Source organism: Dama dama, chromosome 10 (genome assembly GCF_033118175.1).
Source record: "Dama dama isolate Ldn47 chromosome 10, ASM3311817v1, whole genome shotgun sequence".
Lineage (NCBI taxonomy): Eukaryota > Metazoa > Chordata > Mammalia > Artiodactyla > Cervidae > Dama > Dama dama.
Window position 1 is genome coordinate 20,597,612 of NC_083690.1, and position 24,918 is coordinate 20,622,529.

Below are 24,918 nucleotides of genomic sequence, written 5' to 3' on the forward strand. Positions count from 1 at the left end.
TCCTTCTGGAACTTCAAAGACATGAACATTAGACATTTTGTTGTCCATCCCCAAAATCCTTTGGGCTTTATTTTTCTTATATCATTTATTCTGTCAGTTGTTCAGATTGAATAATGCCTATTGATCTGTCTTCAAGTTCACTAACTCTTTATTATATTTATTCTACTATTGAGTATATCTTCTTTATTTTGATGGCACTTTCTTTTTTAACATTTTATTAAGGTCAGCTACCTGCCAGGACCAGGACTACAAAGATTGTTATAACAATGTATTCCCTTAAGAAGTGGAAATGTAGAGAATAAAAGATATAAATGCATAATTAAAACACCAAGGAGTATTACTTAACAGCAGTTGAGATGTATGAACAGTGTGAAGTGTATGCCCAACAGAGTTTAGGGGAAATTAGAAAATATTTCCTGAAGAAGCAAAATCTTGAAGTATAGTTAATTTGTAATGTTGTGCTAGTTTCAGGTATGCAGCAAAGTAGTTTATAGGTTAATAAAAGATTGTGAATATAGCTTCCTGTGCTATACAGTAGGTCCTTGTTGTTATTCTATTTTTTATACAATAGTGTGTACATGCTAATTGCAAACTTTTTATTTATCTCCCCCTCCACTATCCCCTTTTATAACTAGAAGTTTGTCTTCTATGTCTGTGAGTCTGTTTCTATTTTGTAAATAAGTTCATTCATATCTTACTTTTAGATTCCACATATAAGTGATATCACTTATTTTTCTTTCTGTGGCTTACTTCACTTAATATGATAATCTCTATTATATCCATCCATGTTGTTGCAAATGGCATTATTTCATTCTTTTTGTGGCTAATATTTCATTGTGTATATATGCCACATCTTCATTTATCTGTCAGTGGACATGAAACTTTGGGTTCATGTATCTTTTCAAATTAGAGTTTTCTCTGAATACATGCCCAGCAGTGGGCTTGCAGGATTATATGGTAACTCTATTTTTAGTTTTTTAAGGAACCTCCATACTTTTTCCATAGTGAAGTGGAAGTCGCTCAATCATGTCTGACTCTGCGACCCCATGGACTATACAGTCCATGGAATTCTCCAGGCCAGAATAGTGGAGTGGGTAGCCTTTCCCTTCTCCAGAGGATCTTCCCAACCCAGGGATAGAACCCAGGTATCCCGTATTGCAGGCGGATTCTTTACCAGCTGAACCACAAGGGAAGCTGCACCAATTTACATTCCCACCAGCAGTGCAGAAGTGTTCTTTTTCTCCACACATTCTCTATCATTTATTATTGGTAGACATTTTAGTGATGGTTATCCTGATCTGCATGAGGTGATATCTCATTGTAGTTTTTATTTACATTCCTCTAATAATTAGTGATATAGAGCATCTTCTCATGTGGCTGTTAGCCATCTGTATATCTTCTTTGGAGAAATGTCTATTTAGATCTTCTGCTTATTTTTTTATTGGGTTTTTTCTTGTTATTAAGGATATGAGGTGTCTTTATATTTTGTAAATTATTAATAATCTCTTGTCAGTAACAAAGTTTACTAATATTTATCCCCATCTGTAGGTTGTCTTTTCTTTTTGTTGATGTTTTCCTTTGTTGAGTGAAAGCTTTTAAGTTTAACTGGGTCTGATTTGTTTATTTTTGTTTTTATTTCCATTACTCTAGGTAATGGATTCAAAAAAATATTGCTGTAATTTATGTCAAAGTGTGTTCTGCCTATGTTTTCCTCTAGGAGTTTGACAGTATATGGTCTTATGTTTGACAGTATATGGTCTTACATTTCAGTCTCCAATCCATGTTGAGTTTATCTTAGCATGTGGTGTTAGAGAGGGTTCTAATTTCATTCTTTTATATGTACCTGTTTGGTATTCTCAACACCACTTATAGAAGAGACTTTTTTTCCATTTTGTATTCTTGCCTCCTTCATCATAGGTTAATTGATAATAAGTGTCTGGTTGGTTTCTGGGCTTTCTGTCCTGTTCCATTGATCTATGTGTCTGTTTTTGTACCAGTACCATAGTGGCTTAATTATTGTAGCTTTGTAGTATAGTCTCCTTTGAAGTCAAGGAGCATGATTTATCCAGCTTCACTCTTCTTTCTCAAGATTGTTTTGACTACTCAGGGTCTTTTGTGTCTCCATACAAATTATGAATTTTTTTTTTAGTTTTGTGAAAGATGAAAGATGTAGTTGGTAATTTGATAGGGATTGCCTTTGAATCTGTAGATTGTGTTGGGTTGTATGGTCATTTTAACAATACTGATTCTTTCAATCCAAGAGCAAGATATATATTTTCATCTGTTTATGTCCTCTTAAGTTTCTTTCATCACCATCTTGTAGTTCCTGGAGTACAGGTCTTTTGCTTCATTAGATAGGTTTATTTCTAGGTTTTTTGTTTGTTTGTTTGTTTGTTTTTGATGTGATGATAAATGGGATGATCTCTATACTTTCTCTTTCTGATCTTTCACTGTTAATGTGTAGAAATGCAACAGATATCTGTATATTAATTTTGTATCTGGCAACTTTAGCAAATTCATTAATGAGCTCTAGTAGTTTTCTGGGAGCATCTTTAGGATTTTCTATGTATAGCATCATGTCATCTGCAAAGTGACAGTTTTACTTCTGTTCCAATTTGGATTGCTTTTATTTCTCCCTCTCCTTTGATTGCTGGAAGAGTGAACATCCTGTCTTGTTCCTGATCTTAGAGGAAATGCTTTCAACATTTTGCCAGTGAATATGATGTTAGCTGTGGGTTTGTCATATATGTCCTTTATTGTGCTGAGTTATGTTCCCTCTATGCCCACTTTCTGAAGAGTTTTTATCATAAATGTATGTTGCATTTTATCAGAAGTTTTTCTGCATCTATTGAGGTGACCACATGGTTTTTTATACTTAAATTTGTTAATATAGTGTATCACATTGATGGACTAGTGGATATTGAAGAATCCTTGCATTCCTAGGATAAATCCCATTTGATCCTGGTGTATGATCCTTTTAATGTATTGTTGCATTCATTTTGCTAGTATTTTGTTGAAGATTTTTGCATCTGTTTCTCAGTGATACTGCCTTATAATTTTTTGTGATATCTTCATCTGCTTTTGATACCAGATGGCTTCATAGAGGGGCTTCTCCAGTGGCTCAGTGATGAAGAATCCACCTGCAGTGCAGGAGGCACAGGAGACACAGGTTCAATCCCCGGGTTGGGAAGATCCCCTGGAGAAGGGCATGGCAACCCACTCCGGTATTCTTGCCCGGAGAGTCCCTTGGACAGTAGAGCCTGGTGGGCTACAGGCCACAGGGTTGCAAATAGTCAGACATGACTGAAACAATTTAGCACATGCACAGCCTCATAAAATGAATTCAGAAGTGTTCCTTCCTCTGCAATTTTTTGGAATAGTTTCAGAAGGGTAGGGGCTAACTTTTCTCTAAATGTTTGGTACAAATCACTTGTGAAGAGATCTGGTCCTGGACTTTTGTTTATTAGGAGTTTTAAAATTATGGATTCAGTTCTGGTAGCTGATCTGTTCATATTTTCTATTTATTCCTTGTTCAGTCTTGGGAGATTGTTCATTTCTAATAATTTATCCATTTCTTCTAGGCTGTTCATTTTATTGACATATAGTTGCTTGAACTAGTTTTTTTTATGATCCTTTGTATCTTTATGGTATCTGTTGTAACTTCTCATTTTTCATTTCTGATTTTATTAATTTGGGCCCCCTCCCATTTTTTCTTGATAAACCTGGCTAAAGGTTTATCAATTATGTTTATCTTTTCAAAGAACTGGCCTTTAGTTTTGCTTATCTTTTCTATTTTTTTCTTAGACTCTATCTCACTCATATCTTCTCTGATCTTTATGAATTCTTTCCTTCAACAAACTTTGGGTTTTGTTCTCCTTTCTCTAGTTGCTTTAGGCATAAGTTTAAGTTGTTTACTTGAGATTTTTCTTGTTTCGCAAGGTAAGCCAAAAACTTCCCTCTTTAGAACTGCTTTTGCTGCATCCCATAGGGTATGGGGGCTTCACTGGTGGCTCAGACAGTAAAGACTCTGCCTGTAATGCAGCAGACCTGGGTTCAGTCCCTGAGTCAGAAAGATCCATTGGAGAAGGAATGGCTACCCACTGCAGTATTCTTGCCTGGAAAATCCCATGGACAGGGAAAACTGGCAGGCTACATACAGCACAAGGGGTCACAAAGAGTTGGACACAACTGAGCAACTAACACACACACATAGGGTTTGGGTTGTCGTGTTTTCACTGTCATTTGTCTCTAGGTATTTTTTATTTCCTGCTTAACAGTTTTAGTGATCCATTCGTTATTTACTAGCCTATCGGGTAGCCTCCAAGTATTTGTGGGGTTTTGCAGTTTTTTCTCTTTTAGTTTATTTCTGGCCTCATATTTTCAGACAAGATGCTTGACATAATTTAAGTTTTCTTAAAATTTACCGAGGCTTGCTTTGTGGCTCATGTGATCTATCCTGGAGAATGTCCCACGTGTACTTAAAAAGAATGTGCATTCCACTGCTCTTGGATAGAATGCTCTGTAACTATCACTAAGGTCAATCTGATCTAATATGTCATTTAAGGCCTGTGATTCCTTGTTGATTTTCTATTTGGATGATCTGTTCATTAATGTAAATGAGGTGTTAAAGTCTCCCACTATAACAGGGCTGCCCTGGTGGCTCAGTTGATAAAGAATCCGCCTGCAATGTGGAACCCTGGATTTGATTCCTGGGTTGGGAAGATCCCCTGGAGAAGGGAACAGCTACCCACTCCAGTATTCTGGCCTGGAGAATTCCATGGACAGAAGAGTCTGGCAAGCTACAGTCCACAGGGTCTCAAAGAGTCGGACACGACTGAGTGACTTTCTCTACTACTACAGATAACTGTGTTACTGTCAGTTTCTCTGTTTATATCTGTTAACATGCACCTTATGTGTTGCGATGCTATGTTAGATGCATATATGTTTTAAATTCTCATATCTTTTTCTTGATCCTTTGATCATTATACAGTGTCCTTCTTGTTCTCTTGTGACAGTCTTTATTTTAAAGTCTATTTGTCCAATATAAACATTGCTACTCCAGCTTTCTTTTGATTTCCATTTGTATGCAATACATTTTTCCATTCCCTCATTTTTTTCTTTTTAATTTAGATCAGGGTTATTATTTTTTAATTCCTTGTTGGTTTAAAATGGCTAATCAGGATAAAAATTATAAGTCTGTCTAGAGGTTGGGGTGTCCCTATTTATAAAGGTTAGAACTCAGTTATCCCCTCTACCCATCACCATACTGAGGTGGACCCCCAAAGAACACCTGGGGGGGCCTAGGCCTACCACTCCTTCTCTACCCCATTTTTGGCATGTGTCCATCCCCTCACTTTCAGTCCATATGTTTCTCTAGATCTGAAGTGAGTTTCTTATTTCTGTTTCTTATGTGTCTCTAGATCTGAAGTGACTTTCCTGTTTTTGTATCTGTTAAGCCACTTATGTGTTTTGTTTGGAGCATTTAATCTGTTCACATTTAAGCTAATTACTGCTATGTGTGTTCCTATTGCCATTTTGTTCATTGTTTTGAATTTGCTTTTCTTGTTCTTTTCTCCCCTTCTTTTGTTCTCTTCTCTTGTGATTTGATGACTATCTATAGTGTATGTTTGGATTCCTTTTACTCTTTTGTGTGTATATCTATTACAGATTTTTGTTCTGTTTTTACCATGAGGCTTTTGTATAGCAGTGTGTGTATATACACACATCTTTTCTTGTGGCTCAGTTGGTAAATAATCCACCCGCAATGTGGGAGACCTGGGTTCGATCCCTGGGTTGGGAAGATCCCCTGGAGTAGGGAAAGGCTACCCACTCCAGTATTCTGGCCTGGAGAATTCCATGGACTGTAGTCCATGGGATCACAAAGAGTCAGACACAGCTGAACCACTTTCACTTTCATTTCACTTCATATATATGTATATGTGTGTGTGTGTGTGTGTGTGTGTGTGTGTGTGTGTGTGTGTGTATTGTTGTAGGGGTCTGCTCTCCATTTCAAATGCATTTTAGATACCCTACATTTATACTCTTGTCCCCTCATGATTACTGTTTTTGATACTCTATTTTGTGTCTAACTGTTTTGTGTATCCCTTAACTGCTTATTGTGGATATAAATGATTTTACTACATTTGTCTTTTAGCCTCCCTGTTAGCTTTGTGTATGGATGATTTCCTACTTTTACTGTATGTTTGCCTTTACCAGTGAGCTTTCCATTCATAATTTTCTTGTGTTTAGTTGTGGCCTCTTCTTTTCTGCCTAGAGAATATTCTTTAGTGTTTCTTGTAAAGTTGATTTAGTGGTGCTGAATTGTTTTAGCTTTTGCTTGTCTGTAAAGCATTTGATTTCACCATCAAATCTGAATGAGAGTCTTCCTGGGTAGAATATTCTAGATTGTAGGTTTTTCACTTTGAGTATGTCAAGCCACTCCCTTCTAGCCTACAGAGTTTATGCTTAAAAATCAATTGACAGCTTCATGAGAGTTCCCTTGTATATTATTTGTTTCTTTTCTCTTGTTGCTTTTAATATCCTCTCTTTATTTTCTGCTCTTGTCAGTTTGCTTACTATATGTCTTGGTGTGTTCCTCTGCAGGTTAAACCTGTATGGGACTCTCTGGTCTTTTTGGATTTGGGTGACTGTTTCCCTGCCCAGTTGGGCAACGTTTCAGCTATTACTTCTTCAGATATTTTCTCAGGGCCTTTGTCTCTCTCTTCTCCTTCTGGGACCCCTATAATATGAATATGATCACGCTTGATGTTGTCCCAGAGGTCTCTTAAACTGTCTTCATTTCTTTTCACTTTTTTTTCCTTTTTCTGTTCAGCCATAGTGATTTCCACTACTCTGTCTTCCAGCTCAGTTATCCATTCTTCCTCATTTAGTCTACTACTGATTCCTTCTAGTGTACTTTTCATTTCAGTTATTGTATTCTTCAATTCTATTTCATTGTTCTTTATATTTTCTAATTCTTTGTTTAAAAAAAAAAAACACTGATTTCTCACTGTGTGCATACATTCTCCACCTGAGTTCTTGGATCATCTTTATAATCAATTCGCTGAACTCTTTCCCAGGTAGCTTGCCTATATCCATGTCACTTAGTTTTTCTTCTGAGTTTTTGTATTGTTCCTAATCTGAAACATATTCCTCTTTCACCTAATTTTGTCAAAATTGATATTTGTATGTTTATGTATGTGAAAGATTAGTTATGTTTCTCAACCTTGCTGGCCTTCTGTCCCAGCACTGCACTTTTCAAGGGCCAGGGGCCAGCTGTTCCAAGGGTAGTGCCTGGCCAGGATTCACAGATTCATTTTGCAGACTTCAAGACCATAATTTTCTTGCTTCTGATATCTGCCTTCTGGTAGGTGAGACTGGTCCAGAGGCTCGTGCAAACTTCCTGGTGGGAGGGGCTCTTGCCTGCCCACTGGTGGGTGGAGCTGAGTCTTGGCCCTCTGCTGGGCAGAGCTGTCCAAGTGCTTGTTTATAATTGTCTGTATGCTTAGAGAGTCTTTAGGCAGCCCATCTGCTGATGAATGGGAGTATAGCCCCAGTGACTTAGTTGTTTAGACTGAGGCATTTTAGCTGAGGCATGTTAGCACTGGAGCCTATTGACTCTTGGGTGGGGCCCGGTCTTGTGCTAATGACCCAAGCAAGATGTCAGCCTCCAGGAGAATTCATGCAGAAGAATACTCTCCCCTATGTGTCCATAACCAGTGTCTATGTCCCCAGAGTGAGCCATGTCCAACCCCTGCTTCCCCAGGAGACCTTGCAAGACTAGCAGGTAGTTGTGGCCCAAGCTCTTATGAAATTACAGCTTTTGTCCTTGTTCCTGGTGCATGTGAGTTTTTTGTATGCCCTTTGAAAGTAAAGTCTCTTTTCCCTCTATCCTGTGGAGCTCTTGCAGTCTAGGCCTGCCAGCCTTCCAAGTCAACTGCCCTGGGGGCTCCTCTTCCCTGTGCCAGATCCCCTGGCTGGGGGGCTTGACATGGGGTTCTGAACGCTCACTTCTGTGGAAGAACCTCTGTGATACAATTTTCTCCAGCCTTTGGGTTGCTCACTGAGGGATATGGGGTTTGATTATATTGCAAGGCCATCCCTCATACCTGTCTCACTGTGTTTCCGTCTTTATGTCTTTAGTTGTAAAAGACCTTTTTTGGTAGGTTTCAGACTTTTCCAGCAATGATTGTTCTGCAGATTGTTGTGATTTTGGTGTGCTCATGAGAGGAGGTGACCTTAGGATCCTTCTGTTTCACCATCTTAACCTACTTTAGGTTAAATTTGGAGCCAGAGTCCAGCAGCAGGGACCTCAGCAAAGACAGCAAAGCCAGGAAGCAATCACAGCATGACTGGCAGGCAGGTCAGCTCCCAGCTGCTCTCTCTGATGATACTTTCTATGTTAATCCCAACATCTGTGCCACCTAATCACTAATGTCTGTTGACTATATGAGTTGAGACTTTTGTGATTCTTTGTGTGCCTGTTAGTTTTTATTTTTATCCTTGATATTTTCAACAATGCTTCATGAGATTCTCCATCTTATTTATATCTTCTCTGTGGGTTGTGGGTCCAATGTCAGGTGTAGTCTTCGCAGTACTATTCCAGTCTCTCTGTGTATATATTATCATATACACAGCTCACACCTGGTTAGGAATTTACTCATTAGCATGGTAAAGAACCTGCCTGCCAATGCAGGAGACATAAAGAGATGCAGGCTGAATCCCTAGGTCAGGAAGACTCTCTGGAGGAGGGCACGGCAACCAGAATTCTTGCCTGGAGAATCCCTTGGACAGATGAACGTGGCAGGCTACAATCCATAGTGTCACAAAGAGTCAACCGTGACTGAAGCAACTTAGACTTCACCTAATCACGTACTAATGAGATCCATATGTGCAAACAATGGGATAAACACAAGAGTTCATGAACAACTTTATGGTATCACTTTCTTGCTCCTCTCTGTTATTATCTCCCAAGCATTCTGGTTCCCTAGGATTCCAATTTTTAGTCCTCCTGCCAGAAATCACCCACTTTCGTGACTGAGCCACAACCAAGTGGCAGGAAGACAGAGTGGTAAAAAGCAATTAAGTTTGGTTATGTCTTTTCTGAAGCATGAATCCATTGAACTGAAAAGTTTCCCCTCCTCAGAGGAAAAACTAGGATTGCCTCTTCTACACCTTCTCAGAGCTTTAGGGATCTTCCCTTTTGCACTCTTCAAGCCCAAACTGGAAAGTTTTTCCTTAATCTTATTCTGTCTGCTCTGCAGTGCTCAGATGAATGCTTTGCATTGCTTTTCAGTTCAGACTATGGGATACATAAGTGAAAATGGTAAACTTGACCATTTAAAATTCAGTGGCACTTTAAATTATGGTGTTCTTCCTGTTCCAAATGCTGCTTTACCTTTTAGTAGTTTTACAGGTTTAATAATTGAGTTCAGTAGGAGATAAGGGGTGTGTGTGCTTACTTCATCATATGTGGAAGCTACAGATGTGTTTCTTTTTTCGCTCTGTTCATGAGCTTCAGGTGTGTCTATTAATTATGAAAAAACATTTTTTTTTAAATTTAGGAACGCTACTTTAGACATAAAAGGAGGCAATGGGAAGAAGACACTATATAGCTAACGTCAGAACAGAGGTAGTATAAAATGTTTTAAAGATATAGTTACCAGAAACTTTATTTATCTGTATAGATATATAAGAAAACTTAAGATCTAAGAAATTTCTAAGGATAAGGCTAAATGCATAGTGTAAATTCTGGCTCCTCTTTCTAGGTAAAAAGTATACATCAAAAGATGTCTCCTAATGAAATTAACCATATGCTGTCTGCTTTTGACATGCTAGAAAAGTGTGATACATTTTCAAAGTCTCTGAGTGGAGGAATGAAGCGCAAACTCTCCATCATTATAGCACTTTTAGGGGGCTCCAAGGTATTAAGGAAGAGAGAATGGAGGAGGGCAGGGAGAGGGGACACTAAAAATAGATTTCTGACAACCAGTCTAGAAAGCTGGCAAAAACCTGAGAGTTGATATGAATCTTAAGGGAACATTGGCAATAATGATCAGAGGAAATTGGCAATATTGGCTCAATTGTTTAGTTTGGGATTGCTTTTACTAGTGTTTTTAGTCTAGATTCTCAGTCTTCACTTAAAAGTGTTCCCCTCAAATAGTAAATTATCCGACATGTACTATAGCATCCGTTTTCAATGGTTATGAAATTGTTCTTCTGGCTTTTAGGTAGTGATACTTGATGAACCATCGTCTGGAATGGACCCAGTCTCAAGGAGAGCCACTTGGGATGTCCTTCAGCAGTTTAAACGTGATCGCACAATCTTACTGACCACTCACTATATGGATGAAGCGGACATCCTGGGCGACCGAATCGCCATCATGGTCAAGGGGACCCTGCAGTGCTGTGGCTCTTCAATCTTCCTGAAAAAAACATACGGTCCCTCTCCCTTTGATTATTCTTAGGATATTGATTGCTTAAAAATATTTTTCTAATGAGATTTCAATGATATTTTTTTCTAAATACCAAAAACTTCAATGACTTCCTCTGTCTTATTAATTAGGTGGCAACTATTCTAGTTAGTTTTTAAGGCCCTTTACAATCTACGTATTACTTATACGTTCTTACTTTTTCCTCAAATACATAGCTTTAGACTCAGGAAATGCTTTTATCAACCTATAAAGGCCATACTTATTGCTCCCATTTTGCATGTACTAACAGTTTTCTTTGTCTTTGGAATGCAATTGTGCGCTCAGATGTATTTATTTTATTGAGTGATTGATTGGTTCAGGGGAGAAACTAGAGCAATCAATTGTTTATGAGCCTAGTTTCTCATTTGCCAAACCGATATCAAATCCCCAGTGTGACGAGATAACTCTGGATGTAGTGTAGAATGAAAGAATCATGTCAGTGTAATAATACAGTCCTTGACTTTGATAAAACTTTTTTAGGAGATAAAGTTGATAATGAAGGCTAAAATTACAGTCCTAGGAATTCAAAATTGTAGGGTATAAATGTTAATGAAAGTAATTAAGGATGAATTCCTTCTTCATTTATTCACTATTTTAATTCATTTTAACTAACCTTAAGTATTTCTTCTACACTGGTTATTATGGTATCCACTTTATGCAGCATATTTGATACTCAAAACAACAACTTCATTTTATAGAATAAAAAACTGTGGCCCAGATAAGTCATAGTTATATATCCATTTAGTTCAAAGTTTATGATCACATTATAGGTTTGAGTTCTATAGGGATTTCTGTACCTAGGGGCTTCCCTGGTGGCTCAGATGGTAAAGAATCTACCCGCCAATGCAGGACACGCAGGTTCAGTCCCTGGGTTGGGAAGATCCCCTGGAGAAGGAAATGGCAATCCACTCCAGTATTCTTGCCTGGAGAATTCCATGGATAGAGGACCCTGGCAGGATACAGTTTATGGGGTCACAAAGAGACAGACATAGCTGAGCAAATAACACTAGGGACCTTTATCACAAGTAGGGGGAGGGAAGCTATCTAAAATTAGATTTATGCCATTTGAATTGGGGATGCCTGAGTCAAGTTCCACATGATTTAAACAGTATGCTTTTGATAATTTATAATGCTTTCTAATAGCATTCACTAATTGTACTATATTATTATTGTAAAATAATACATAGTATGTAACTAGATATTTTAAAGGTATAATACTTTGAGACATTCAGGTCCCTTCTTATAATTAGTGAAGTGAAATGAAGTGAGAGTCATTCAGTTGTGTCCGACTCTTTGCAACCCCGTGGACTATACAGTCCATGGAATTCTCCAAGCTAGAATACTGGAGTGGGTAACCTTTCCCTTCTCCAGGGGATCTTCCCAATCCAGGGATCAAACCCAGGTCTCCCACAGGTCTCCCGCATTGCAGGCAGATTCTTTACCAGCTGAGTCACAAGGGAAGCCCAAGAATACTGGAGTGGGTAGCCAATCCATTCTCCAGCAGATCTTCCTGACCCAGGAATTGAACCAGGGAATCCTGCATTGCAGGCAGATTCTTTACCAACTGAGCTACCAGGGAAGCCCCTTCTTATAGTTGCTAAGCCTTAAATAAACTTAAACTGAACTTACATTTTACTCAAAAGCCTAGAATTTGTGTTCAGTTCTTTGATAGAATAGGAAATTCCATCAAAAATCAGCATTCAGCTCTCACTAATTTCCTTGCATCTCTTCAAAAGAAGACACTTTCTGTTGATTCAGGTCCTAAGAGGACAAGACAGTTGAGAAATTTATTGTGTCATGATTCCTGAGAAGTGAAAAATAATATTATTTAAGTATTATTTTTGTAATAGTTTTGGTTTCTAAAGCTAGTAAATAATGGATAAGTCCCTTCATTCTCTGAGGTTGCCTCATTTGTAGAATGAAATAGTGTCTTTCCTACTAAAAGCTAGATAAATAAGTCAGATTTCAGCTAAGAGATCTATGCTGAAAAGTGTTATTCTTTTTTAAAATATTAATAAGAAATATAAATGCAAATACAATGACCATTTGAAATGCATACATTTATTTTTTTTATTCCAAATGCAATCTTTCATCTGTTTTATTTAACATTTTTTTTGTATTGGGGTATAATTGGAGAAGGAATGGCAACCCACTCCAGTACTGTTGCCTGGAGAATCCCATGGAGGGAGGAGCCTGGTAGGCTACAGTCCATGGGGTCGCAAAGAGTCAGACACAACTGAGTGACTTCACTCACTCACTCATAATTGATTAACAATGTTGTGATGGTTTCAGGTGAACAGAGAAGGTACTCAGCCATACATGTATCCATTCTCCCCAAACTCCTTTCCCATTGAACAGAGTTCCATATGTTAAATAGTAGGTCCTTGTTGGTTATCCATTTTAAATATAGCAGCGTGTACATGTCCATCCCAAACTCCCTAACTATCCCTTCCCCTTAGCAATCATAGGTTCATTCTCTAAGTCTGTGAGTCTCTGTTTTGTAAGTAAGTTCATTTGTATCATGAAATGCATACATACAAAAGTGATGGAATTTTCCTCAAATTCCAAAAAATAGTTTTTCTATATAGGCAATGCACTAATTAAGAATAATAGTTCTCTGATTTTTTAAGGTCTTCTCAGGCTTTCCATGGATCTCTGTCTACAATTTAACAACATTCCTTCAATGTTTCATATCTTCCTCTCTGCTTTATTTTTTATAATACAGTATATATTTCAACTTAATCCTCTTAATTATTACCTGTCTCCTTCAACTAGAAAGTAGCTCTTATGAAGACAGGAATTTTTACCTGCTTTTTCACTGCTCTATCCCCAGGTTCAAAATTAGTGCTTAATACATGATGGACAGCCAGTGATAATAAAAGAATATTTATCAAGATAACAGTTTCAAAAACTAAGTAGCCACATAACAGGGGCCTTTCTTCATATATCTACTATATCTGATTGTATACACTAGATTATAATTATTCACTGAGAAAGTGATTGAAATTACAGAGGAAGTTGCTGTTTATTCAGTGTCTTAGTTCTTAGAATAACATTTAGAAGTTTTAGGTGTGAGGCTCTTCAGAGTCCTAGCAGAATGTCTGTGACATATCATGTCTTCTTCCTTGTGGACCTAGGTAACTGAATCATGGAGAGCAAAATTTGCTCTTAAAAGGAGATGGAAAAGTATAAAACTGCTTCATTTGGTCTTCTAAATGGTTTCTCTCAGGTGCTGGATATCATATATTCATGGAGAAGGAACCATATTGTGATCTTGAAAAGATCTGTGCGATTATTCAGTCTCATATTCCAGATGCCATTTTGGAGAGCTGTCTTGGAGCTGAATTATCATTTATCCTACCCAAAAAGCATGCACACAGGTATAGTTTCAGAGAGTCCTAGATGAATGGTTTGGGTGACCAGAAATCATTTTAATTTTTAGGGTTTAGTAAGTTTAGTGAATCAGGCTACAGTTCATGGAGTTGCAAAGAGTCAGACAGTACTTAGTGTCTACACAACAACAAAAGCTTCATCGGTAGTATTTTACTAACAAACCAAGTATCGAGTTTATAGCTGTCATTTGCTAACTACAGTTGATTTCACAGCTGAAGATTTCTCTCACTGTACAGAAATTTGCCTAGTAAGTTCAAGTTCATTCAAGACATTAATATTTTTCTTTCCATTTTTCTTTTGCGGGTGGCAGAGTCGGAGGAAGGTTTACAACCTAATATTTATAACTTCCTGGTTAATAAGGGATAACTAATGGTATGGTCCTTATGGTATATAAATTTTATGTGTGGTGAATAAAGTCTAGGGAAATATAAGGTGATGAAAAAAAGCAGCTTAAACAAGCAACTCTTGGAGCAAGGGTGACAATAACACAGAGAAAACTAGGAATTTGATCTCAGTAGTTAGCCAAACTAATTATACAGGAGAGACACACTGATGATAATTCTACCTGGGATTCCCATCTGTGTGTCTCTCCTCTATAATTAATTTGGCTAGCAACTGGGAAATGAACAACTAGTCACACAGATTAATATTAACATATATGATGCGGGTTTCTGGGCCATGGGCAGTGAGTTTATCTAACATAGCATAAAATATGTATCATAAAGTTAGGAAAGACTATGTTTGTTTACAATGAAGTTTTTTTTAACAGGATATTTATAGACCAATTAATGAAAGAGAGAGAAAAAACTACCAGAATTAGATGTCAATAACCTGTGTAATTCACAGAATAGGTCAGTATAGTAGGAAAAGAATAAAAATGACAAGGAGTCACATGACAAATTGTCATAGGAAGCAGGGTCAGACTGAACTGAAAGGCGAGAATAGAACCAATATCCAAGCTGGATAAAGTTAGACGGAAATGGAATTTAACTAAAATACAGAGGAAATTTAGCAGATGGAGAGTGTTTAGTCCACCACCTCCAAGGCTGATCATTTATATTCTTGATAGTCCCTCACTAAGAATGAGAGTGTTTAAGAAGTCGATGGGTTTCTGGAGATCTTTTGAACCTAAAGAAAGTGAAAGTGAAGTGGTGTCTGACTCTTGGCGACCCCATGGACTGTAGCCTACCAGCTTCCTCTGCCCATGGGATTTTTCAGGCAAGAATACTGGAGTGGATTGCCATTTCCTTCTCCAGGAGATCTTCCCAACCCAGGGATTGAACCCGGGTCTCCCACATTGTGAGCAGACGCCCTACCGTCTGAGCCACCAAGGAAGTCTTTGAACCTAAAACAGTGTTCATTCTTCCTTGGTAATACTGTTCTTTAGGATTCTTGATATAACTACACAAGTAGCAAAGCTGCCATACAATTCACCTACCTATTTGATTAAATCTTTCTTCCTTGATATGCAGTTTGTACTTCAGTAACTACATTTTTTGTCATTTAGTGATTTACACCTCCTGTAATTTGAACTCTTTTCCCATTTGATGCAGGAACCACATGGGAATAAATTAACTTTTATTAACTAGCTATAGTCCTTAACACTTATAGAAAATATGTTGATTATTTTTTAAAAGGACAAAAAAATTTATATCAAAGATCAAGTTTTAGTGGGGAGAAATTTGGTAAAGTAAGTATCTCTTTGTTATTTCCATTTGTTTCACAATAAGCGTTACAGAATAAAGAGCTACAAAGTATCTTTCCCATGGCCAACCAGAAATTATTATGGAACAAAACAATATTGAAATCACATCTAAAAACAAAAAGCTCTAATATCCTAATTTTAAAATGGGCAGAAGATTTGAATAAACATTTATCCAAGGGAAGTATACAATTTGCCAATAAGCACATGAAAAGATGCTTGACATAACTACTCATTCAGTTCAGTTCACTTCAGTTCGGTCGCTCAGTCGTGTCTGACTCTTTGCGACCCCATGAATCGCAGCACGCCAGGCCTCCCTGTCCATTACCAGTTCCTGGAGATTACTCAAACTCTTGTCCATTGAGTCGGTGATGCCATCCAGCCATCTCATCCTCAGTCATCCCCTTCTCCTCCTGCTCCCAATCCCTCCCAGCATCAGGGTCTTTTCCAACGAGTCAACTCTTCACATGAGGTGGCCAAAGTATTGGAGTTACAGCTTCAGCATCAGTCCTTCCAATGAACAGCCAGGACTGATCTCCTTTAGTTAGGGAAAGGAAAATAAAAAACAAACAAAAATAAGTAAATATTGGTAGCAATGTGGAAAATTGAAAACTCTTGTGTTGCTGTTAGGTATATAAAGTGGTATGTCTGGCATGGAAAACAGTATACTAGTTCCTCAAAAAGTTAAACATAGACTTACCGTGTGATCACAGCAATTCCATTGCTAGAGTATACCCAAAATATTTGAAAGCAGGAGCTCAAGCAGACATTTGTACACCAATGTTCACATCATTATTCACAAAACCCAAAAGGTAGAAACAACCCAAATGCCCACTTATGAATGAATGGATAAGCAGCATATGAAGTTATGTCTTCATACAACAATTATTCAGCCTTAAAAAGAAATTAAATTCTGATACATGCTACAACATGGATGAACCTAGAAAAAAATGATGCTAGGTGAAATAAGCCAGACACAGAAAGACAAGCAGTGTATGATTCTAACTTATGTGAGGCACATAAAATAGGCAAATTAATAGAAACAGAAAATAAAGTGAAGTTGAGAAAATGGAGGAAGGGGTGTATTTTAGGATTATAAAATAGTTCTGGAAATGCATGGTGGTAATGATTGTGCAACACTGTGAGTGTCTTTAATGCTGCTTGGATTTAAACTTAAATGAATTTAACACTTAAAATGGTGAAATGGTAAATTTAATGTTTTATACATTTTACCACATTAAAAATTTTTTTTAAAATAGGGAAGAATACAATTAGACATAAAGTTATATATTAATTGGGAAAAAAGTAAGTGCTCATATTTTTTTTTCTTGATTCCATTTAAGAGGAGCTGTGCTAGTATTTTCTAGACTTGTACTAGTATTTTCCTTTCCTCTTCCTTCTCTCTTTCCAGGTTCGAAGCTCTGTTTAATGTTCTGGAAATGAAAAAAGAAGAGCTGGGCATTGCCAACTTTGGTGCTTCAATCACTACCATGGAAGAAGTCTTCCTTAAGTGAGTGATAATGACCTTAAAAAAACTTACAAAACTTCTATCTCTAAAATCTTGCATCAGTTTGAGAGCAAACCCCACCCAGTTGGCATTGGAATAAAGTCATTGCAGTTATGCCTTTTTAAATATATATATTTAAAATATATATATATATATATAATGCTATTGAATTTCTGTATTTTCAGGTGAGCCTATATGAAGATGTTGAGCTTGGGCCCTGTTGTTTGTGGTAAAAGATTTAGGAGTTAGTCAAGAAAAAAAGTCTTCCCCTTCAGTTCAGTCAGTAAAGCATCTGGCACTCAATACAGTAGTCTGCCGGTAATGCAAAAGTCCACCCACAATGCAGGAGACCTGGGTTGATTCCTGGGTGGGGATGATCCCCTGGAGAAGGAAATGGCAATCCACTCCAGCATTCTTGCCTGGGAAATCCCATGGACAGAGGAACCTGGTGGGCTACACTCCATGGGGTCACAATAGTCAGACATGACGTCACAGATAAACCACCACCACCAAGAAAAATAAAGGATTAATATGTCTATGTCACCATAGGAGAAGTTCTAGTTTTAACTTTAAATGACTTTAAAATTAACTAGAAATGACTTTAAAATTTTGAGCTAAGCGTGTTTCTGTTGGGGAGGAAGAAATTTTCCTCTACCTTTCTAAGTGCTTCTGACGGGTCTAAGAATTAACTTGATGCGAGATAGAGCAGGAGGAAATCAAACAAAAGTTTAATAACATATATACATGGGAGAGACCCAGGAACACTAAGTAACTAACTAAAATGGCTGAAACCCTCACCTTAAATACCATCTTCAGCTCAAGACAAAAGATGTTGGGAGTAGAGGTTTTGGAATTCAAAAGGGAGGAAGACAATTCAAATGGAGCTGAAAAAAGCAAATGTTTGGTAAAAATACATTTGCTGGGCCAGGCAGAAACTAAGGGACACAGAATAGACTTTAATCTATAGTCCCTGCCTGAGTTTCCTCCACACAGCTAACCTATATTCTTAGCAGATACCTCTCATAATAGCTCTATTCCTAGAAAAGGCCCTTTTCCAAAATATTTCAGGCAGCTTCAGTTCAGTTCAGTTCAGCTCTCAGTCGTGTCCAACTTTTTGTGACCCCATGAATCGCAGCATGCCAGGCCTCCCTGTCCATCACCAACTCCTGGAGTTTACTCAAACTCATGCCCATCGAGTTGGTAATGCCATCCAGCCATCTCATCCTCTGTCGTCCCCTTCTCCTCCTGCCCCCAATCCCTCCCAGCATCAGGGTCTTTTCCAATGAGTCAACTCTTCACATGAGGTGGCCAAAGTATTAGAGTTTCAACTTCAGCATCAGTCCTTCCAATGAACACCCAGGACTGATCTCCTTTAGGATGGACTGGTTGGATCTCCTTGCAGTCCAAGGGACTCTCAAGAGCCTTCTCCAACACCACAGTTCAAAAGCATCAATTCTTCAGTGCTCAGCTTTCTTCACAGTCCAACTCTCACATCCATACATGACCACTGGAAAAACCATAGCCTTGACCAAACGGACCTCTGTTGGCAAAGTAATGTCTCTGCTTTTTAATATGCTCTCTAGGTTGGTCATAACTTTTCTTCCAAGGAGTAAGCATCTTTTAATTTCATGGCTGCAATCACCATCTGCAGTGATTTTGGAGCCCAAAAAAATAAAGTCTGACACTGTTTCCACTGTCTCCCCATCTATTTGCCATGAAGTGATGGGACCAGATGCCATGATCTTAGTTTTCTGAATGTTGAGCTTTAAGCCAACTTTTTCACTCTCCTCTTTCACTTTCATCAAGAGGCTTTTTAGTTCCTCTTCACTTTCTGCCATAAGGGTGGTGTCATCTGCATAGCTGAGGTTATTGATATTTCTCCCGGCAATCTTGATTCCAGCTTGTGCTTCTTCCAGCCCAGCGTTTCCCATGATGTACTCTGCATATAAGTTAAATAAGCAGGTGACAATATACAGCCTTGACGTACTCCTTTTCCTATCTGGAATCAGTCTGTTGTTCCATGTCCAGTTCTAACTGTTGCTTCCTGACCTGCATATAGGTTTCTCAAGAGGCAGGTCAGGTGGTCTGGTATTCCCATCTCTTTAAGATTTTTCCACAGTTTATTGTGATCCACACAGTCAAAGGCTTAGATGGAAGTAAAAAGAAAGACTTTCCTGAGTCTTTTAGGCTCGATTGTTTTCAGCTTGCCCACATGGAAAGAGACATTTGGGGGTGGCAAATTTTCCTCCCCTACATTTCTATAAATGTATTTAATTTGTACACAGTTTGTTTCTTGCACTGTGCAGAAGTGCAAAATGAAAATGCTCAGAGAATTCAGGCTGTTACCTAGCAAAGTCAGATGGTTACCAATCAAAGGTTTTACAAAATGCCCTTTTTTTGATAGGGTAATGACATAATTACATCTAGATTTCATTCTCTCAGACTCAGGGATTTAAAATTGTCAGTGTCTCAGAGCTGACTTAGGGTAAATAAGTTCACTGAAGACTAATATATATAAACTAAAGGCTGCTTCATTAATTTATAATGAACTATAATAAGAATGATTTATAATGATTATGGCATCTTTGCCATTTAATGTCATCGTGTGTGTCTCTAGGCAAGTTGCATAGGGAGCAAAATGATAATAAGAAATTTATTTTGTAAGCCTAATTAGATCAAGCATCATAAGGGCAGAGACCATGTCAGTTTTGTTCACTAGCTATTCTTGGGGCCCCAAACAATACCTGACACAGAATTTGATACTTCTTTTGAATGAATAAATGAATTAATTAATGTCATTTAAAACCATTATCTCCACAATAGATGCTCTACCACCTTCTGGGAATTTCAAATTAAAACCTTGGGCCATGACACTTAGGTTGTCTCTTCTATGGGTTAATGTCATAGTCTGTTACAGAGTCTCCTTTCCAACCTTTTTTATTTTCATTTTTTTTATCATGCTAAAATATACATGCATTTCACATTTTGAATATTTTTACATATACAGTTCAGTGGTATTTTCATTGTTGTGCAACCATCACCAATATTCATCACCATAACTCTTTTCATCTTGTAAAACTGAATATCTGGGTATGAAACGATATGAAACAATAACTCTCCCTTCTTTCCTACCCCTACCCTGGAAACAACCATTATACTTTCTGTCTTTATGATTTTTACTACTCTAAGTGGAACCATACAGTATTTTTCATTTTCTCACTGGTTTCTTTCACTTCGCTTAATGTCCTCAAGGTTTATACATAATGTAGCATATTGAAGAATTTCCTTACTTTTGGAAATTGAATAGTATCCCATTGTATTATATACCACACTTTGCTCATTCATTCATTGGTCAGTGGATGCTTATGTTGCTTCCAAATTTTGGGTATTATGAATAAATGCTGCTTGGAATGTCATATAAAATAATCCTGCTTCTAATTCCGTTTGGAATATGCCCAGAAGAGGAAATGCTGGATCATACAGTAATTCTATTTTTTTCACAGTAGGGAGAAAAGCTATTTCTTTTGATACAATAAAATTCAAATAAGGCTGCTATCCAAAAGTCTACAAGCAATAAATGCTGGAGAGGGTGTCGAGAAAAGGGAACCCTCTTACACTGTTGGTGGGAATGCAAACTAGTACAGCCACTATGGAGAACAGTGTGGAGATTTCTTAAAAAACTGGAAATAGAACTGCCATATGACCCAGCAATCCCACCTCTGGGCATACACACTGAGGAAACCAGATCTGAAAGAGACACGTGCACCCCAATGTTCATCGCAGCACTGTTTATAATAGCCAGGACATGGAAACAACCTAGATGCCCATCAGCAGACGAATGGATAAGGAAGCTGTGGTACATATACACCATGGAATATTACTCAGCCATTAAAAAGAATTCATTTGAATCAGTTCTAATGAGATGGATGAAACTGGAGCCCATTATACAGAGTGAAGTAAGCCAGAAACATAAAGACCAATAGAGTATACTAACACATATATATGGAATTTAGAAAGATGGTAATGATAACCCTATATGCCAAACAGAAAAAGAGGCACAGATGTACAGAACAGACTTTTGGACTCTGTGGGAGAAGGTGAGGGTGGGATGTTTCGAGAGAACAGCATCGAAACATGTATATTATCTAGGGTGAAACAGATCACCAGCCCAGGTTGGATGCATGAGACAAGTGCTCGGGCCTGGTGCACTGGGAAGACCCAGAGGGATTGGGTAGAGTGGGAGGTGGGAGGAGGGATCGGGATGGGGAATACATGTAAATCCATGGCTGATTCATGTCGATGTATGATGGGAACCACTGCAAAGTTGTGGAGTGATTGGCGTCCAACTAGTAGAAATGAATGAACAAAAAACAAAGAAAAAAAATTCAAATAAATCAGTTCAGTTCAGTCACTCAGTCGTGTCTGACTCTTTGCAACCCCATGGAATGCAGCATACCAGGCTTCCCTGTCCATCACCAACTCCCAGAGCTTTTCAAACTCATGTCCATTGAGTCGGTGATGCCATCCAACCATCTCATCCTCTGTTGTCCCTTTCTCCTCCTGCCTTCAGTCTTTGCCAGCATCAGGGTCTTTTCCAATGAGTCAGTTCTTTGCATCAGGTGGCCAAAATATTGGAGTGTGAGCATCAGTCCTTCCAATGAATAATCAGGACTGATTTCCTTTAGGATTAACTGGATTGATCTCCTTGAAGTCCAAGGAACTCTCAAGAGTCTTCTCCAACACCACAGTTCAAAAGCATCAATTCTTCAACTCTCAGCTTTCTTTATGGTCCAACTCTCACATCCATACATGACTACTGGAAAAACCATAGCCTTGACTAGACAGACCTTTGTTGGCAAAGTAATGTCTCTGCTTTTTAATATGCTGTTTAGGTTGGTCATAACTTTTCTTCCAAGAGCAAGCATCTTTTAATTTTATGGCAGCAGTCACCATCTGCAGTGATTTTGGAGTCCAATAAACAGTCTGTCACTGTTTCAACTGTTTCCCCATCTATTTGCCATGAAGTGATGGGACCGGGTGCCATGATCTTTGTGTTTTGAGTTTTGAGTTTTAAGCCAGCTTTTTTTGTTTGTTTGTTTTTGGGTTTTTTTTTTGTTCATTCATTTCTACTAGTTGGACGCCAATCACTCCACAACTTTGCAGTGGTTCCCATCATACATCGACATGAATCAGCCATGGATTTACATGTATTCCCCATCCCGATCCCCCCTCCCACCTCCCACTCTACCCAATCCCTCTGGGTCTTCCCAGTGCACCAGGCCCGAGCACTTGTCTCATGCATCCAACCTGGGCTGGTGATCTGTTTCACCCTAGATAATATACATGTTTCGATGCTGTTCTCTCGAAACATCCCACCCTCACCTTCTCCCACAGAGTCCAAAAGTCTGTTCTGTACATCTGTGCCTCTTTTTCTGTTTGGCATATAGGGTTATCATTACCATCTTTCTAAATTCCATATATATGTGTTAGTATACTCTATTGGTCTTTATGTTTCTGGCTTACTTCACTCTGTATAATGGGCTCCAGTTTCATCCATCTCATTAGAACTGATTCAAATGAATTCTTTTTAATGGCTGAGTAATATTCCATGGTGTATATGTACCACAGCTTCCTTATCCATTCATCTGCTGATGGGCATCTAGGTTGTTTCCATGTCCTGGCTATTATAAACAGTGCTGCGATGAACATTGGGGTGCACGTGTCTCTTTCAGATCTGGTTTCCTCGGTGTATATGCCCAGAAGTGGTATTGCTGGGTCATATGGCAGTTCTATTTCCAGTTTTTTAAGAAATCTCCACACTGTTCTCCATAGTGGCTGTACTAGTTTGCATTCCCACCAACAGTGTAAGAGGGTTCCCTTTTCTCGACACCCTCTCCAGAATTTATTGCTTGTAGACTTTTGGATAGCAGCCATCCTGACTGGCGTGTAATGGTACCTCATTGTGGTTTTTTGATTTGCATTTCTCTGATAATGAGTGATGTTGAGCATCTTTTCATGTGTTTGTTAGCCATCTGTATGTCTTCTTTGGAGAAATGTCTGTTTAGTTCTTTGGCCCATTTTTTGATTGGGTCATTTGTTTTTCTGGAATTGAGCTGCAGGAGTTGCTTGTATATTCTTGAGATTAATCCTTTCTGTTGCTTCATTTGCTATTATTTTCTCCCAATCTGAGGGCTGTCTTTTCACCTTGCTTATAGTTTCCTTTGTTGTGCAAAAGCTTTTAAGTTTCATTAGGTCCCATTTGTTTAGTTTTGCTTTTATTTCCAATATTCTGGGAGGTGGGTCATAGAGGATCCTGCTGTGATTTATGTCGGAGAGTGTTTTGCCTATGTTCTCCTCTAGGAGTTTTATAGTTTCTGGTCTTACATTTAGATCTTTAACCCATTTTGAGTTTATTTTTGTGTGTGGTGTTAGAAAGTGTTCTAGTTTCATTCTTTTACAAGTGGTTGACCAGTTTTCCCAGCACCACTTGTTAAAGAGGTTGTCTTTTTTCCATTGTATATCCTTGCCTCCTTTGTCAAAGATAAGGTGTCCAAAGGTTTGTGGATTTATCTCTGGGCTTTCTATTCTGTTCCATTGATCTATATTTCTGTCTTTGTGCCAGTACCATACTGTCTTGATGACTGTGTAAGCCAGCTTTTTTACTCTCTGTCACTTTCATCACAAGACTCTTCAGTTCCTCTTCACTTTCTGTCATAAGGGTGGTATTATCTGCATATCTGAGGTTATTGATATTTCTTCTGGTGATTTTGATTCCAGCTTGTGCTTCATCCAGCCCAGCATTTTGCATGATGTACTCTGCATATAAGTTAAATAAATAATGTGACAATATTCAAACAAATAAGGGGAAATTATATTAATAACTTGGATCATACTATGTTATATAAGGAGTTCAGTTCAGCTCACTTCCGTTGCTCATTCATGTCTGACTCTTTGTGACCCCATGGACTGCAGTATGTCTGTCCATCGTGAACTCCTGGAGCTTACTCAAACTCATATCCATTGAGTCAGTGATGCCATCCAACCATCTCATCCTCTGTTGTTCCCTTCTCCTCCTGCCTTCAATCTTTCCTAGCATCAGGGTCTTTACAAATGAGTCATTTCTTCCCATCAGGTGGCCAAAGTATTGGAGTTTCAGCTTCAGAAGTAGATGTTTTTCTGGAACTCTCTTGCTTCTTTGATGATCCAACATATGTTGGCAATTTGATCTCTGGTTCCTCTGCCTTTTCTAAATCCAGCTTGAACATGTGAAAGTTCATGGTTCAAGTACTGTTGAAGCTTGGCTTGGAGAATTCTGAGCATTACTTTGCTAGTGTGTGAGGTGAGCGCAATTGTGCAGTAGTTTGAGCATTCTTTGGCATTGCCTTTCTTTGGGATTGGAGTGAAAACTGACCTTTTCCAGTCCTGTGGCCACTGTTGAGTTTTTCAAATTTGCTGGCATATTGAGTGCCGCAGTTTCACAGCATCATCTTTTAGGATTTGAAATAGCTCAATTGGAGTTTCATCACCATTATTTTTGTTTGTAGTAATGTTTCCTAAGGCCCACTTGACTTCACATTCCAGGATGTCTGGCTATATGAGTGATCACACCATCGTGATTATCTGGGTCATGAAGACCTTTTTTGTATAGTTCTGTGTATTCTTGCCACTTCTTCTTAATATCGTCTGCTTCTGTTAGGTCCATACTATTTCTGTCCTTTATTGTGCCCATCTTTGCATGAAAAGTTCCCTTGATATCTCTAATTTTCTTGAAGAGATCTCTAATCTTTCCCATTCTATTGTTTTCCTCTATTTCTTTGCATTGATCACTGAGGAAGGCTTTCTTA

General features: G+C 38.3%; 1 protein-coding gene across 1 annotated transcript in view; it reads left to right on the forward strand.

Annotated features, from left to right (window-relative positions):
• The window catches only part of LOC133063215 (phospholipid-transporting ATPase ABCA3-like), a 215,743-nt gene that overhangs the window by 90,456 nt on the left and 100,369 nt on the right, over positions 1 to 24,918 (forward strand). Inside the window, exons 13-16 of the mRNA XM_061152338.1 lie at positions 9,768 to 9,923; positions 10,230 to 10,440; positions 13,702 to 13,852; positions 16,979 to 17,077. Coding sequence (XP_061008321.1) covers positions 9,768 to 9,923; positions 10,230 to 10,440; positions 13,702 to 13,852; positions 16,979 to 17,077 — 617 coding nt within the window. The remainder of the gene's footprint in view (positions 1 to 9,767; positions 9,924 to 10,229; positions 10,441 to 13,701; positions 13,853 to 16,978; positions 17,078 to 24,918) is intronic.